Source organism: Mustelus asterias, chromosome 12 (assembly GCF_964213995.1).
Source record: "Mustelus asterias chromosome 12, sMusAst1.hap1.1, whole genome shotgun sequence".
Classification (NCBI taxonomy): Eukaryota; Metazoa; Chordata; class Chondrichthyes; order Carcharhiniformes; family Triakidae; genus Mustelus; species Mustelus asterias.
Genome location: NC_135812.1, coordinates 97,642,023 through 97,655,884, shown reverse-complemented (window position 1 = coordinate 97,655,884; position 13,862 = coordinate 97,642,023). Strand labels below are relative to the sequence as shown.

Below are 13,862 nucleotides of genomic sequence, written 5' to 3'. Positions count from 1 at the left end.
TGGTCTCCTTTCGGAGTCGGAGACATCGGGGGCACACGGTGTCCGACATCTGGTCGAAGGACACTCGTACACGGAACTGCCAGGGTCTCTCTGCTCTATCCTTCTCCGACACACCCCCCCCACCCCCGCTGGGTGAATGGTGGCCATCTCCTGCCTCTGGTGGTCATCTCCCTCTGGTCCTGGAAGTAGTAAGGCCCGGACCTCCTGTGCCCGCAGCTCCAGCAGCAACCAAAAGAACAGCTAGATCTATTGGTGGCATAGAAAAAGGAGCGGGGAGCAGGTGGAGAGTAATACATGTAGAGGTTATGGAACGTTGCTTGCCCGAGCAGATCCACAATCACAGCCCCGCCTCCAATTCCCCCAGCCACATGCTCCCCACAATAACAGCCCCCCCAATTCCCCCAGCCACATGCTCCCCACAATTACAGCCCCCTCCCCAATTCCCCCAGCCACATGCTCCCCACAATCACAGCTCCTTGCAAGGTCGAGAGGCTGCAGCAGTGCAATTTGCAAGGGCTTTGTGCGCATCCTTCAGCTGGAAGTGAGCTGAGTGCACTATGACCCAGCAGCACCGCAAGACCCGAGGTCAGTGCTGAGACCTGGGTCTGTGCTGCAAGCCGGACATCGGAGACCCGGCAGAGCAACAGCCCCCCACCCTCCCACACACTGGCAGACCTGCTTCAGAAAATGGCCGCAACAACAGGACATCTGTGAGTAGCAGAGAGCAGTCAGACGCTATGCACAGATGCTATGCACTTACATCCTCACTAACCCTCATTGATGGAGCGCCTGAATTAGACTTTTATTGAGCACGTCTGATTCGCACCGATTCCCGATTGGCGAACACGGTGGTAAAGGGGGAAGTGCTGGTAAAGGGGGAAGTGCTGGTAAAGTTGGGTGTCCAGCCCATTAATTCAATCTAAATGCATTCAAATGCATTTAAGTTGCCGTCACGTCCGTTTTGGGCACGGTCCCGATTGCAGCCATTTTCAGCCATTGGTAAAGGGGAACTGGCACGGCTGCAGTCGCGGATCGCGCTACTCGCCTCACACCCGATTTTACCAAGTTTTCGTGCCTGAAAATGGGCACAACTTGATGGTAAAATCCGGCCCCGAGATCACATACCAACTAACTCAAGAACAGCTTCTTCCCTGCTGCCATCAAACTTTTGAACTTATAAAAAGTTGATCTTTTTCTACACCCTAGCTATGAATGTAACACTATATTCTGTACCTTCTCCTTTCATTCTCCCCTATGTACTCTATGAACGGTATCCTTTGCCTGTATGGTGCAACAATACTTTTCACTGTATAGCAATACATGTGACAATAATAAATCAAATCAAAATTCTTCTCCAGCCCAGAGCTGGTGTCCTAAACCCTGGCACTGTGCAAACAACACAGTGTTCGAGACTCTCAATCCTGGCTACAGAGAACATTGCCTATTCCCCTGACTATACTATCCCCAGCTATGACTATATTTGCCTTTTGTCCCCCACTTAAACAGCTACCTGAACCACTGTGCCATGATCAGTTTGCTCATCTCAAAATCTCAAATCTGTGGGTGAGGGCAGGGGCTGAGGCTCCTGCTGTGGTATCCCTTGAATCCTTCTACCTGCCTCATTCAGAGTCACACCTCTTTACCACTGACAGAGTTAAAGAATTACGCACGTGTTACTCCAGGGTCTAACTGCAAGCCTCCATCTTCTCTTTGGATCTCCACAACCTTCCCAAGGTCTTCTTAAGGCAAGTCCCAACCTCTGCACACCATGCATGGAATTCTTTCAAAAAAATTCTAAGTATCGAATCTGTGTGAAAACTGGAATAATTCATGCTGGTTTTTTCAGTGGGAGTTCAGAGAAGAATCTCCCATGCTCTGTGCACTGCAAAGGCCACCAGTGTGAATATCATTAAAAACTAAGGCCCTATCCCTTGTTGGAGAGGCTGAACTCAGCACGCTGAGCGTGCTATTGCGCATGTGCCGATCTGTCCATGCTGAGATCAGCGAATTCCCAGTGGCCCTGCACTGATGGCCTCCCGATAGCTGGCCAGCTCAATCGCTGACCAGCACCGTGACTCCTGCATTACTGGCCCTTCACCCCTTCGCAGCCCAATCGCTGGTCCCCTGACCATTCCTGGGCCAGCCCCAAACCCTCCCTCCTGGTCCACCCCAATCGCCAGCCACCCCCTCCAAGATTTCCCACCCACACAGTCCTGAACACCCCCTGCAGTTCTGACCACCCTGCAATGCCGACCCCCCCCAGCAGACCCCCCCCAGCCCGCCCCGATCGCAGCCCTCCCTCCTTCCCCCACCGATCCCAATGCAGAGTGGCAGCGGGACCCCCTCCAATCACCCCCTAGGCTCCCCCAGAAGGCCCTGCCCCTAGGTTCTGCCCCCATCTGTCCTACCCCAGGCCCGATGAGCAGTGCCAAGGTGCCCCTGGGCAGAGGCACAGTCTGGCACTGCCAGGGTGCCAATTCCCAGGGGGGCACTACCCCACCCTCACTGCCCTACACTCTGGGGGGCCCACTCCAGTGGGGTGGGGCTGCTAGATCCCTGTTAGTGGGGAGCTACTCTAAAGACCGCTGGAGTGAACCACTCTGGCGGGGGGTGGGGGAGGATGCTAGCGGGCCCGGAGACTTCAGTCCCGGGTCCGCTAGTCACATTTAAATTCTATGCAAATGACCATTTAAATGGCCTTTGCATCTCCCCACCGATTTCCGGCGCAGATCTGATGCCGCCGGAAATCCGGCACTGGGAGATGCTAGCAGTGGGCAAACACGCACAAAAACCCCGCAAATTGGCTAATGCGAGAATTTCCGGGTCCGCTGCACTAACTTTTTTGGGAGAATGGCAGCCCATGTTTGTGCAAATGTGTTCAAGCCTTCATTTGCATCCAGTACGTGGGATGCAGATTGGTTTTCACCAGCGTGGCAGCCACTAGCAGAAGATCCTGCCATAATTTCGCACTGGTCTAAAATTACTTTTTGGACCCCCCACTAAATTCTCCTCCCCAGCCAACATCCTACCCACCATAAAAGTACCAACGGGGGCACTGGAGAATTCCGCTCATTGGCTAACCACTTGCTTTCATGGAAAGTCAAATCAATTTAAATTGTCAGAGCTCACTTACATACAGGCCAGCTTTCCAGCCAGAAAAGCCATCCAGGGAGTGGGATAGCTTGATCTTGGTTTCAGATAAAGCTCGGCACAACATCGTGGGCCGAAGGGCCTGTTCTGTGCTGTACTGTTCTATGTTCTATGTTCAGAGGAAGCTTGTTTGTTTTGAGCCACATAGAGTTTGGGTGGTTTGGAAACTGGCAGACAGAAATTTGCAAGGCAGTAAGATGAGACAACCTGAGCTAGCAGTGGCCTTAACATTTTTGGTAGGGTTTATCTTACAGATTGTCTTCTTATGATTTACTTTATTACTTTAGCTTAAATCCCCGTTCTGTCTAGTTTCTACTAAAGGAAGGAAATTAAAATCTCTCTAATGTGGGCATTGGGGTACTCCAATTATAAAGTATTAGCCTAATGCATAATCCAAAAGTTGTGACAAAGCAAGGCTAATGCAGATAGAGATTGAGAACCATGTGTAATACTAATGTATTACACATTAATATATTGAACAGACATATGTCAACAATTGTACTTTATAGATTCTAAATAGATTACTTACCAATGCCCATGATCTAAGTGTTGTCTGATTAGTGTATGAGGTGCTACAGTTCCATACTTATCCACCTCTGGCATGTTCATGTCATCAATAAAATAGATTAATTTCTTGGTTCCAGGTGGGCCAAAGTTTCTTCCTGTTTTCTTTTCTAATGGCTTCTCAAGAACAGCTATAGGGAGTTCAGAATGAATACTTCAATGTATATGTTTTAATTATAACAAATCTTTTACACAAGATTTTATCTTAAATAATGTGATTAAAAAGCAACTATGTTTGAGAAGGTTCAATTATGGCTATAGATATGGCCCTTCGTATTAACTGATTCTGATCTATTTGTAGGATTCATCAATTTACTCCCAAATCGCTACAATTGCTTGGAACGTTTGATTTTTAAAAAATGCTATTTGTCACCACTTTCAGGCAACTTCAAGATTTAATGCAAGCACAGATAAACACAGATATCTGAAAGTTGTGTTTCATCACTCAGGATGCTAATGTTGGAGGGACAGTCATGCCATTGAATGTTGAGGGGAGGTGGTTGGATTATCTCTCGTTGGAAAAGGTCAATGCTCGGCCAGTATAGCACAAATGTTACTTGTCACTCATCAATCCAAGCCTTCATATTATCCAAGATTTGGCATGGACTGTTTCATTACCTAAGCAATAGTAAATAGAACCAAACACTGTAAATCAGCAAATATCACCACTTTTGATCTTATAATGGAGGGAAGGTCATGGGTCAAACAATTGATGATGATTAGACCTAGGACACCAGACTGGGGAATATCTGCAGCAATGCCTTTGAGCTGGGACAATTGTCACAGATCTGTAGGTGAGTGGGAATGAAAGGAAGGACTATATAAAAGTATATACAAGTTACATGGCAGATGGATTTTTTTTTAGAAAACACATTACAACCCCACCACTCGGAAACCAAGGGCCCGATTCTCCCGCGCACATTTTTTGGCACGTCGGGTTGGGAGATGCGCGTGTCGGCCATTTCGCGGGATAATGCGTTCCCGATGCATGCGTGTCTCCCACAGCTGGAGAGCAGGCACAGTCGGGACCATGCTGGAAACTGGCGGGAAGACAGGTAAATGATTTAAATCTATTTTTAATCTTATTTAAATGTCATTCTCAGGCCTGGGACTGAATTCTCCGGGCCTGATAGCATCTCCCACCCCGCCAAGAGTATTTCACTCCAGCGGGGTTTAGAGTAGCTCCCCACTTGGGAGGAACTAGCAGGAGACCCCGCCAAAGTGAAGGGGGGCAAACGGGGCCCCCAGGGGATCAGGCAGCAGGGGGTGATGTCCCCTGGGCATGGGCACCCTAACAGTGCCAGTCTGTGCCTCCAGCACTGCCCAAGGGGCAAATTGCCCATATCCTTGGCACTCCCCGCCAGGCATCAGGCAGTGCCAAGTGGGCGGGACCTGGGACTGAGCCAAGGAGGCAGGCCCTATTGTGGGCAGGGTCTAGGGGCGATCGGTGGGGGTGGGGGTCTTGCTGCCACTCTGCAGATAGGTTTGGCTGGGCTGGAGGGAGGCCAGCGATTGGGGCAGGCTGGGGGGGAGGGGTCTGCTTCCCGTGAGGGGAGGGGTCTGCCTCCTGTGGCGAAGAGGGGGGAATCAGTGTGGGGGGGTGGGGGGGGGGTGGGTAAGGGTTGGAGATTGAGGTGATCCGGGAAGAGGGGGGGCGGTGCTGGGGCTGGCACGGGAATGCTTGTGCGGGCCACAATTGGGCTGTGGGGGTGTCGCGACAGGCAGCGATTGAGCTGGCCCAGCAAACTGTAGTCTGACAGTTCGGGGCCACTGCACATGCGTGAATAGCACCCCCCCCACACAATCTTTTAATGATATTCACAATTGTGACCACTGCATTGCACAGAGTGTGGCAGTTTCGAGTCTGGAGTTGCACTGAAAAAACAATTGTGAATTACACCATTTTCCTCGTCAATTCAGCAGTAGAATTTCTTTGGGAGAATCAGGCCCCAAGTGACAGGTGCCACCTAATGCAATTCTACAGATTTCTCAATTTCACTACTGAACAAGATCTTGTCCAGATTCCTATTCTTTGTTCCTTTGACTCGACTGCCTTCCTGGGACATTCTTTTGTCCCACTCCCTGGTTTCTGGAACTTTGTACTCTGGTTCCAAACTAAATCTCAAGTACTTCTGTTTTTCAGTGTGGGCCTCTGGTTGCTAAGCAACAGTTTAATTTCTTTTTAAATCCTGAGTTTGTTCTAAGAGTCATAAAACCTTCATTACAATACAGGCAACGTGTAAAGTAAAACGAAAATCTACAGACTTGGTTGGAGATACTTTTATTTAACGCAAAGCTAAACTAAGTTTTAACCTTTTCTTAACACACATGCAGAAACACCAATTAAGCTTAAATGTACTCCTTATTTCTAACACACAAACAAGCATTCTCATTTTGGATGGCCACTCCACTTTGAGTTTTTGTCAAAGCATTTTTTTCCATTTTGTCTCACCCAACCTTCCAACTCAGGCTGGGTGTGATCCAGTCAGTGCAGTGTACCCTAGGGACCTAGTGCGAGTACAGCTCTGTTGAATGCAAGGAGCTTCTACAGTTCTGTAGAAGGGTCATATGGACTTGAAATGTTAACTCTGTTTCTCTCTCCAGAGTTGTTGTCAGACTGGATGAGTTGATCCAACACTTTTTGTTCGTATTTCAAATAGTTGAAGGAAATATATTTACAGCATGATTTATTTTATTTATTAGTGTCACAAGTAGGCTTACATTAACACTGCAATTAAGTTACTGTGAAAATCCCCTAGCCGCCACACTCAAAAGCCTGTTAGGGAGAATTTAGCAGGGAGAATTTAGCATGGCCAATGCACCTAACCAGCACGTCTTTCGGACTATGGGAGGAAAGTGGAGCACCCGGAGGAAACTCATGCAGACACGGGAGAACGTGCAGATTCCACGCAAACTCGGTACAGACAGTGACCCCAGCTGGGAATTGAACCCGGGTCCCTGGCACTGTGAGGCAGCAGTGCTAACCACTGTGCCACTGTGTTCTATTGAGAAAGAGTGTCCTATTCCACTTAGCCATCTGGTAAAGAATAGAACAGCAGTGAACTTTTAGGTACTCTTCCAGAGAGTAACAAGCATGTGCCTCCTAATCCCCACCATAATTTCAGTCTGTGTCTATCTTATGGACTCAAAGAAATCATCTATCATCTGCACACATTAGAACACAATCCATACCAAGAAATGCATTCAGCAGCCAATGGACAGACTCTCTCATGCCTGTTGGTTAACCATCAGGAAGACAAATTGTATGAGTCCATGCTGTAAACGTTTCTATGATCTATCCCTACCTGTAGTTTTCTGTTGACACTCAGACTGATCACTAACCGACACTCCTACCTTGACTTTGACTTCTCAATTTTCCAAGCAACTGTAACCTCACCTCCACTTTAGTTTAAAGCCCTCTCTACTTCCCTAATTTTACAGTCCACAAGAACACTGGTCCCAGCATGGTTCAGATGTGGGCCGTCCCAACAGTACAGCCCCCACTTTCCTCAGTACTGATGACAATGTTCCACAAATCGATACCCACTTCTCCCACAGTCTTTGAGCCATGCATTCATCTCTCTAATTTTATGTACTATTGCCAATTTGCATGTGTCTCACTATGTGCTCTTTTGCAAATTTACACGTTGCTCAGATAATAATCCAAAAATTATAACTGTGGAGGTTCTGTTCTTTAATTTAACGCCCAACTCCTCAAACTGCCTACACAGAACCTCCTTCCTCATTCTACCTATGTCATTGGTACCTACATGGACCATAACCACTGGATCCTCCCCCTTCCACTGCAAGCTAATCTCCAGCCCAGAGCAGATCTCCAGCCCAAAGCAGATGTCCCAAACTCTGGCACTGGGCAGGCAACACAGACTTCGAGACTCTTGATACTGGCTACAGAGAACTATTCCCAACTACGACTACATCTCTCTTTGTTGCTGCCACTTGAACAGCTCTCTGAACCACAGTACGTGGTCAGTTTGCTCATCCTTCCTACAGTCTTATCCACACAAGGAGCAAGAATCGCATAGCTGTTGGACAAGGACAAGGGCTAAGGCTCCTGCAGTGCTATCCCTTCTAACCCTACTGGAGGAATGACTGCTATTCAGAATGGATGTAGCAGCTCAAAACTGGGCATCCATGAGATGTTGTTTCTGCCATTAGCAGGAACAGAATTGTATTCAACCACATCTATAAGCTTGTGCCTAAGTATATCCCTCATTCTACCATTACTGTCAAGCTCGATGACAAATCCTTGTTCAATAAAGAGTGTGGGAGCACATTAGGAACAGCAGTAGGTATAAAGTCAGAGTTATAGAGGTTTACAGCATGGAAACAAGCCCTTCGGCCCAACTTGCCCATGCCATCCTTTTTTTAAAAACCCTTAGGCTGGCCCCAATTGCTCGCATTTGGCCCATATCCCTCTCTACCCATCTTACCCATGTAACTGTTTAAAAGCTTTTTAAAAGACAACATTGTACCTGCCTCTACTACTACCTCTGGCAGCTTGTTCCAGACACTCACCACCCTCTATGTGAAAGAATTGCCCCTCTGGACATTTTTGTATCTCTCCCCTCTCACCTTAAACCTATGCCCTCTAGTTTTAGACTCCCCTACCTTTGGGAAAAGATATTGACTATCTAGCTGATCTATGCCCCTCATTATTTTATAGACCTCTATAAGATCGCCTCTCAGCCTCTTACGCTCCAGAGAAAAAAGTCCCAGTCTACCCAGCCACTCCTTATAATTCAAACCAACAAGTCCCGATAGCATCTTAGTAAATCTTTTCTGCACTCTTTCTAATTTAATAATATCCTTTCTATAATAGGGTGACCAGAACTGTACACAGTATTCCAAGTGTGGCCTTACCATTTATATTTAAAATGAGGTGCCAACCTGAAGATACAATATGCATGCTGAATAGCAGAATCACACCATGTCAGCACCAGCTCGCCAAATGTGCATCATGACTTAATGCCATTCTTGTGCCTTTCCTGTACCACTGTACTTCATGCAATGCCTCATTAAACTGCCTCCACCACATTTCCAAGCAAGCATTCCAGACTCGAATCACTTGCTGTGAAAAGTATCTTTTTCACACATTGTCCGTGATTTTATCAGTTCGACCCACCCATTGATGGGCATGGCGAGCTATTAAAATCATCTGAGAGCCGAGAAACCAGGATCATTCCCGATTTCTCAGCTCTTGTGATCTTACCGGCACCGGTTTTCCGGTGCAGTCAGCCTCTCGCACAATTCCAGCAAGAAGCTGAATATATTATGTAAATTTATTGCCATACTTATTTACATCTGTTTAGTGAGCCTGGTGCTCAATCATTCTCTCCGGCGAGCAAAACACCTGCTCCCCATGATCGGTGAACAGTCATGTTGGCCTCACCAGTAGAACCGGAGGCTGTTGAGGCCCCCTGGGTAGGTCAAGGGCAAGGAGGGTGCCCCTTGGGCAGTGCCAGCCTGGCAGTGCCGGGGGCATGGCCACTGTGCACTCTGCCTTCGATCGGTGGGGAAGGGAGGGGGAGGACAGCTGTCCACTCTGCCTGCGATCGGTATGGGCAGGAGAGGATGTATTTTAGGGTGTTGTGGGGTTCATGATCGGCTTCAGGCCTCCACAATTGAGGGGTGCGGGTGCTGAGTTGAGGTTGGCTGCAATAGCAGAGGCCTGTTAGTTCTCTCTCTCTCTGTCAGGCCTCTGCTGTTGCTTTTGCGCATGTGTAGCCACAGAGGTCTACACATGTGCAATAGTTCCCTCTGCCACCTGATTAGACTGGCTGGTGAATTAAGTCCCACCCACTGTTTCTGGTGGCTCGGAGTAGTCTCGCTCATTTTTTCATGCACTAAGTGCATAAGATTGGAAGTAAAACTTGCCCAAAAATGGATCTGCAACCCTCCCATTTTCACACTAGCTGGACACTTAGAGTTTTTCTTGTAAAATTGCATCCATGACATTTGCTTCCTTTGCAAATCACTTTAAATCCGTGTCCTCTCATTTTTGATCCTTTTTATGAGTGTGAACAGTTTCGCCCCATCTACTCTGTCCAACCCCCTCATGATTTTGAGCATCTCCATCAACTCTCCTCTCAGCCTTCCTCTCTCTCAAAGGGAACAGTCTCAACTCCTGAACCAATCTTGTACACTGCACTCGTTGCAATGTATTCACATCCTTTCTATAGTGTAGCGCCAAGAACTATGCACAATACTCCAGCTGAGGTCTAATTAGTGTCTTGTACAAGTTCAGCATAACCTCCTTGGTTTTGTACTCTATGCCCCATTAATAAAGCCCAGAATACCAGAGATTTTCTTAATTGCTCTCTCCACCTGTCCTGCCACCTTCAAAGATCTATGCATGTGAACAACCAGGTGCCTCTGCTCCTGCACCCCTTTTAGAAGTTCATATCATCTATTTTCTTCCTGCTAAAATGCATCATATCACACTTCTCTACATTGAACTTCATCCACCAACCTGTCTATGTCCTTTTGAATTTCTCCACTGTCAAAGAACAAAGAACAAATAAAAGTACAGCAAAGGAACACGCCCTTCGGCTTCCAAGCCTGTGCCGGTCATGATGCCTGAACTAAACTAAAAAAAACCTTCTGCCCTTACTCGGGCCGTGAACCTCTATTCATGTACCCATCCAGGTGCCTCTTAAATGTTGCTAATGTGCCCGCTTCCACCACCTCCTCTGGCAGGGTGTTCCGGGCACCCACCACTCTCTGCATTAAAAACTTTCCCCGCGCATCTCTCTTAAGCTTTCCCCCTCTCACCTTGAACCTGTGCCCCCTTGTAATTGACATTTCCACCCTTGGTGACTAGCCACCTTGTCTATGCCTCTCATAATTTTGTAGACCTCTATCAGGTCTCCCCTCAGCCTCCGTCTTTCCAGTGAAAACAATCCTAGTTTATTCAACCTCTCCTCATAGCCAACACCCTCAAAACCAGGCAACACCATAATGAACTTTCTTTGCACACTCTCCAAAGCTTCCACGTCCTTCTGGTAGTGTGGTGACCAGAACTGCACACGTACATAACCATTCTGCCTGTCACTAACTATTTCATTTTCCTCCAAATGTGTATATATCCTGTCCCTCAGTATCTTTTCCAAAAGCTTCTCCAGCACTCACTGACCTATAATTTCCTGGATTATCCCTGCTTCCTTTGGGTGGCACGGTAGCACAGTGGTTAGCACTGCTCCAGGGACCTGGGTTCAATTCCCGGCTTGGGTCACTGTCTGTGTGAAGTTTGCACATTCTCCTCGTGTCTGCGTGGGTTTCCTCTGAGTGCTCCGGTTTCCTCCCATAGTCCAAAGATGTGCGGGTTAGGTTGATTGGCTATGCTAAAATTGCCCCTTAGTGTCCTGGGATGCGTAGATTAGAGGGATTAGCGGGTAAAATATGTAGGGATATGAGGGAAAGTCCTGGGTGGGATTGTGGTCGGTGCAGACTCGATGGGCCGAATGGCCTCTTTCTGTACTGCAGGGTTTCTATGATTTCTTAAACAAGGGAACAACATGGCTATTCTCCAGACCTCTGGAACCTCACCTGTGGTCAAAGAGGATGTGAAGATATCCGTTAAGGCCCCAGCTATTTCTCTCCTTGCCTCCCACAGTAACCTGGGAAAGATCCCATCTGGCCCCGGGGATCTGTCTATCATAATGGAATTTAGGATACTCAAGACTTCCTCCTCCTATATATTGACATTCTCTAGAGCGTTCACACACTTATTCCTGACCTCAACATCCGTCATGTCCTTCTCCTTGGTGAATATTAATACAAAGTACTCATTCAGGATCTCACCCACTTCCTGTGACTCCATGCATAACTTCCCTCCATTGTCCTTGAGTGGGCCTACTCTTTCTCTTGCTCTTAATATATGCATAAAAAGCCTTGGGGTTCCCCTTGACCCTGTTTATTAAAGACATTTCATGGCCCCTTCTGAACCTCCTAACTCGACGTTTAAGTTCCTTTCTACTTTCAGTAGAGTAACCCCTCAAGGGCTTAGCCAGATTTTCGATGCCTAGATTGATTGTATGCTTCCTTTTTCATTTGGACTAAGCTTACAATTTCCCTTGACATCCATGGTTCCCGAATCCTGCCATTTCTGTCCTTCATTTTTGTGGGGACATGGCTGTCCTGCACTTCAATCAACTGGCCGTTAAAAGCCTCCAACATGCCAGATGTGGATTTGCCCTCATATAGCCGCTCCCAATCCACATTCCCCAGTTTCTGTCTAATTTGGATGTAATTGACCCTCGCCCAATTAAGCACTCTCACCCGAGGGCCACTCTTGTCCTTATCCATGACTACCTGAAATAGAAACATAGAAAAACTACAGCACAAAACAGGCCCTTCGGCCCCACAAGTTGTGCCAAACAATCTTATGGAATCGTATGGAATTACGGTCGCTAAACCCAAAATGCTCCCTCACTGAAAAATCGATCACCTGGCCTACCTCATTCCCCAATACCAAGTCTAGTATGGCCCCCTCCCTGCTTGGATTGTGAACATACTGTATCAAAAAGCCCTCCTGGACACATCTAACAAATTGCTCTCCATCTGAGCCCCTGGTTGTAAGGGATTCCCAGTCAATATGGGGGAAGTTAAAGTCACCCATCACAACTACCCTGCTTTTTTCACACTTTTTCAGTATCTGACTACACGATTCCTCCTCTGTATCCTGCGAGCTATTGAGAGATCTATAATACACTCCCAACATTGTGATTTCGCCCTTTTTATTCCTGAGTTCCACCCATAAAGCCTCACTACAAGATCCCTCCAATGTCACCTCCCTCAACACAGCTGTGATGTGCTCCCTAATCAGGAATGTTTCCCCTTCTGTCCCATATAAAACAACGATATCTTGGAATGTTAAGTTGCCAGTCCGGCCCCTCCTTTAGCCATGTCTCCGTAATTGCAATAACATCATAATTCCATTCAGTAATCCAGGCTCTGTCTTACCTGCTATATTTCTTGCGTTGAAGCGAACGCACTCCAGACCTCCAGTCCTGCTGAGCCCTGTGGCATCCCTTTGCCTGCTCTTACTCAGCACTAGGTTTATCTCAGTCTCATTTTTTTCCCTCAGTCTCTACACTTACTGGCCTTCTGTTCCAGTCCCCACCCCCTTGCCACACTGGTTTAAACCATCCCGAACAGTGCCTGTCCTCTTCATAGTTTACAATACTTCCAAATTTTGTGTCATTCACGAACTTTGAAATTGTCCCCTGCACACCAAGGTCTAGATCAGGAAAAGCCAAGACCCCAGTACTGACCATTGGGAAATACCTGTCCAAATCTTGCATCTACATCACATCAACAGCATTATCCTCCATAGTAGCTGGCCCCTTTAAAGGGTTGACACCAGGAGGGTCATGTGACCCAATCGTCCAATGGGGAATGAGCACTAGGATCTTTGCGTAGAGTGTGGGTTTTTGCTGCCAGAGTAGATCCTAAAGCTGGAAGTGTTGGGATCGTGAAAGTACTCTGCATATTTGTCTGCTTGTTTGTTACATACTAACTGGTGGTTGTCAATCCTTCTAATTTCCACATCCTCATTGACCCTTTCTGTCACCTCCTCAAAAAACACCATCAAGTTAGTCAAACATGATTTTCTCTTTAGAAATCCATGCCGGCTCTTCCTAATCAACCTATACTTTTCAATGTGATTACAAATAATTGTTTCCAGCAGGTTGCCTACCATTGATGTTAAATTGACTAGTCTGTAATTGCTGGGGGCTATCCTTACAACTTTTTTGTTCAAGGGTGTAACATTTGCAATTCTCCAGTCCTCTGGCACCTCCCGCAAGTCTCAAGAAGACTGGAAGATTATGGCCAGTGCTGCTGCAATTTCCATTCCCGCTTCCTCCAATATCTTTAGATGCATTGCATCCACTCCTGCTCAGTGTCTCTTCAATACTCCAACCTCATCAACATTGAACGCTTCGAGGGACAGAGTTTCCTTGTCTGTGACAATGGCCTGTGTAGCATCTACCTCCTTGGTAAAGATGGATGCAAGTATTCATTTAATACTTCAGCCATGCCCCCCAGCCTCCATGTGTAAATCCCATTTTAGGTCCCAATTGGTCCTACTCCCCCTTTTATCATGCCTTTACAATTTATATGCCTAA

General features: G+C 47.2%; 1 protein-coding gene across 1 annotated transcript in view; it reads right to left on the bottom strand.

Annotated features, from left to right (window-relative positions):
• The window catches only part of LOC144501720 (dynein axonemal heavy chain 17-like), an 832,067-nt gene that overhangs the window by 353,768 nt on the left and 464,437 nt on the right, over positions 1-13,862 (bottom strand). Inside the window, exon 48 of the mRNA XM_078225682.1 lies at positions 3,680-3,845. Coding sequence (XP_078081808.1) covers positions 3,680-3,845 — 166 coding nt within the window. The remainder of the gene's footprint in view (positions 1-3,679; positions 3,846-13,862) is intronic.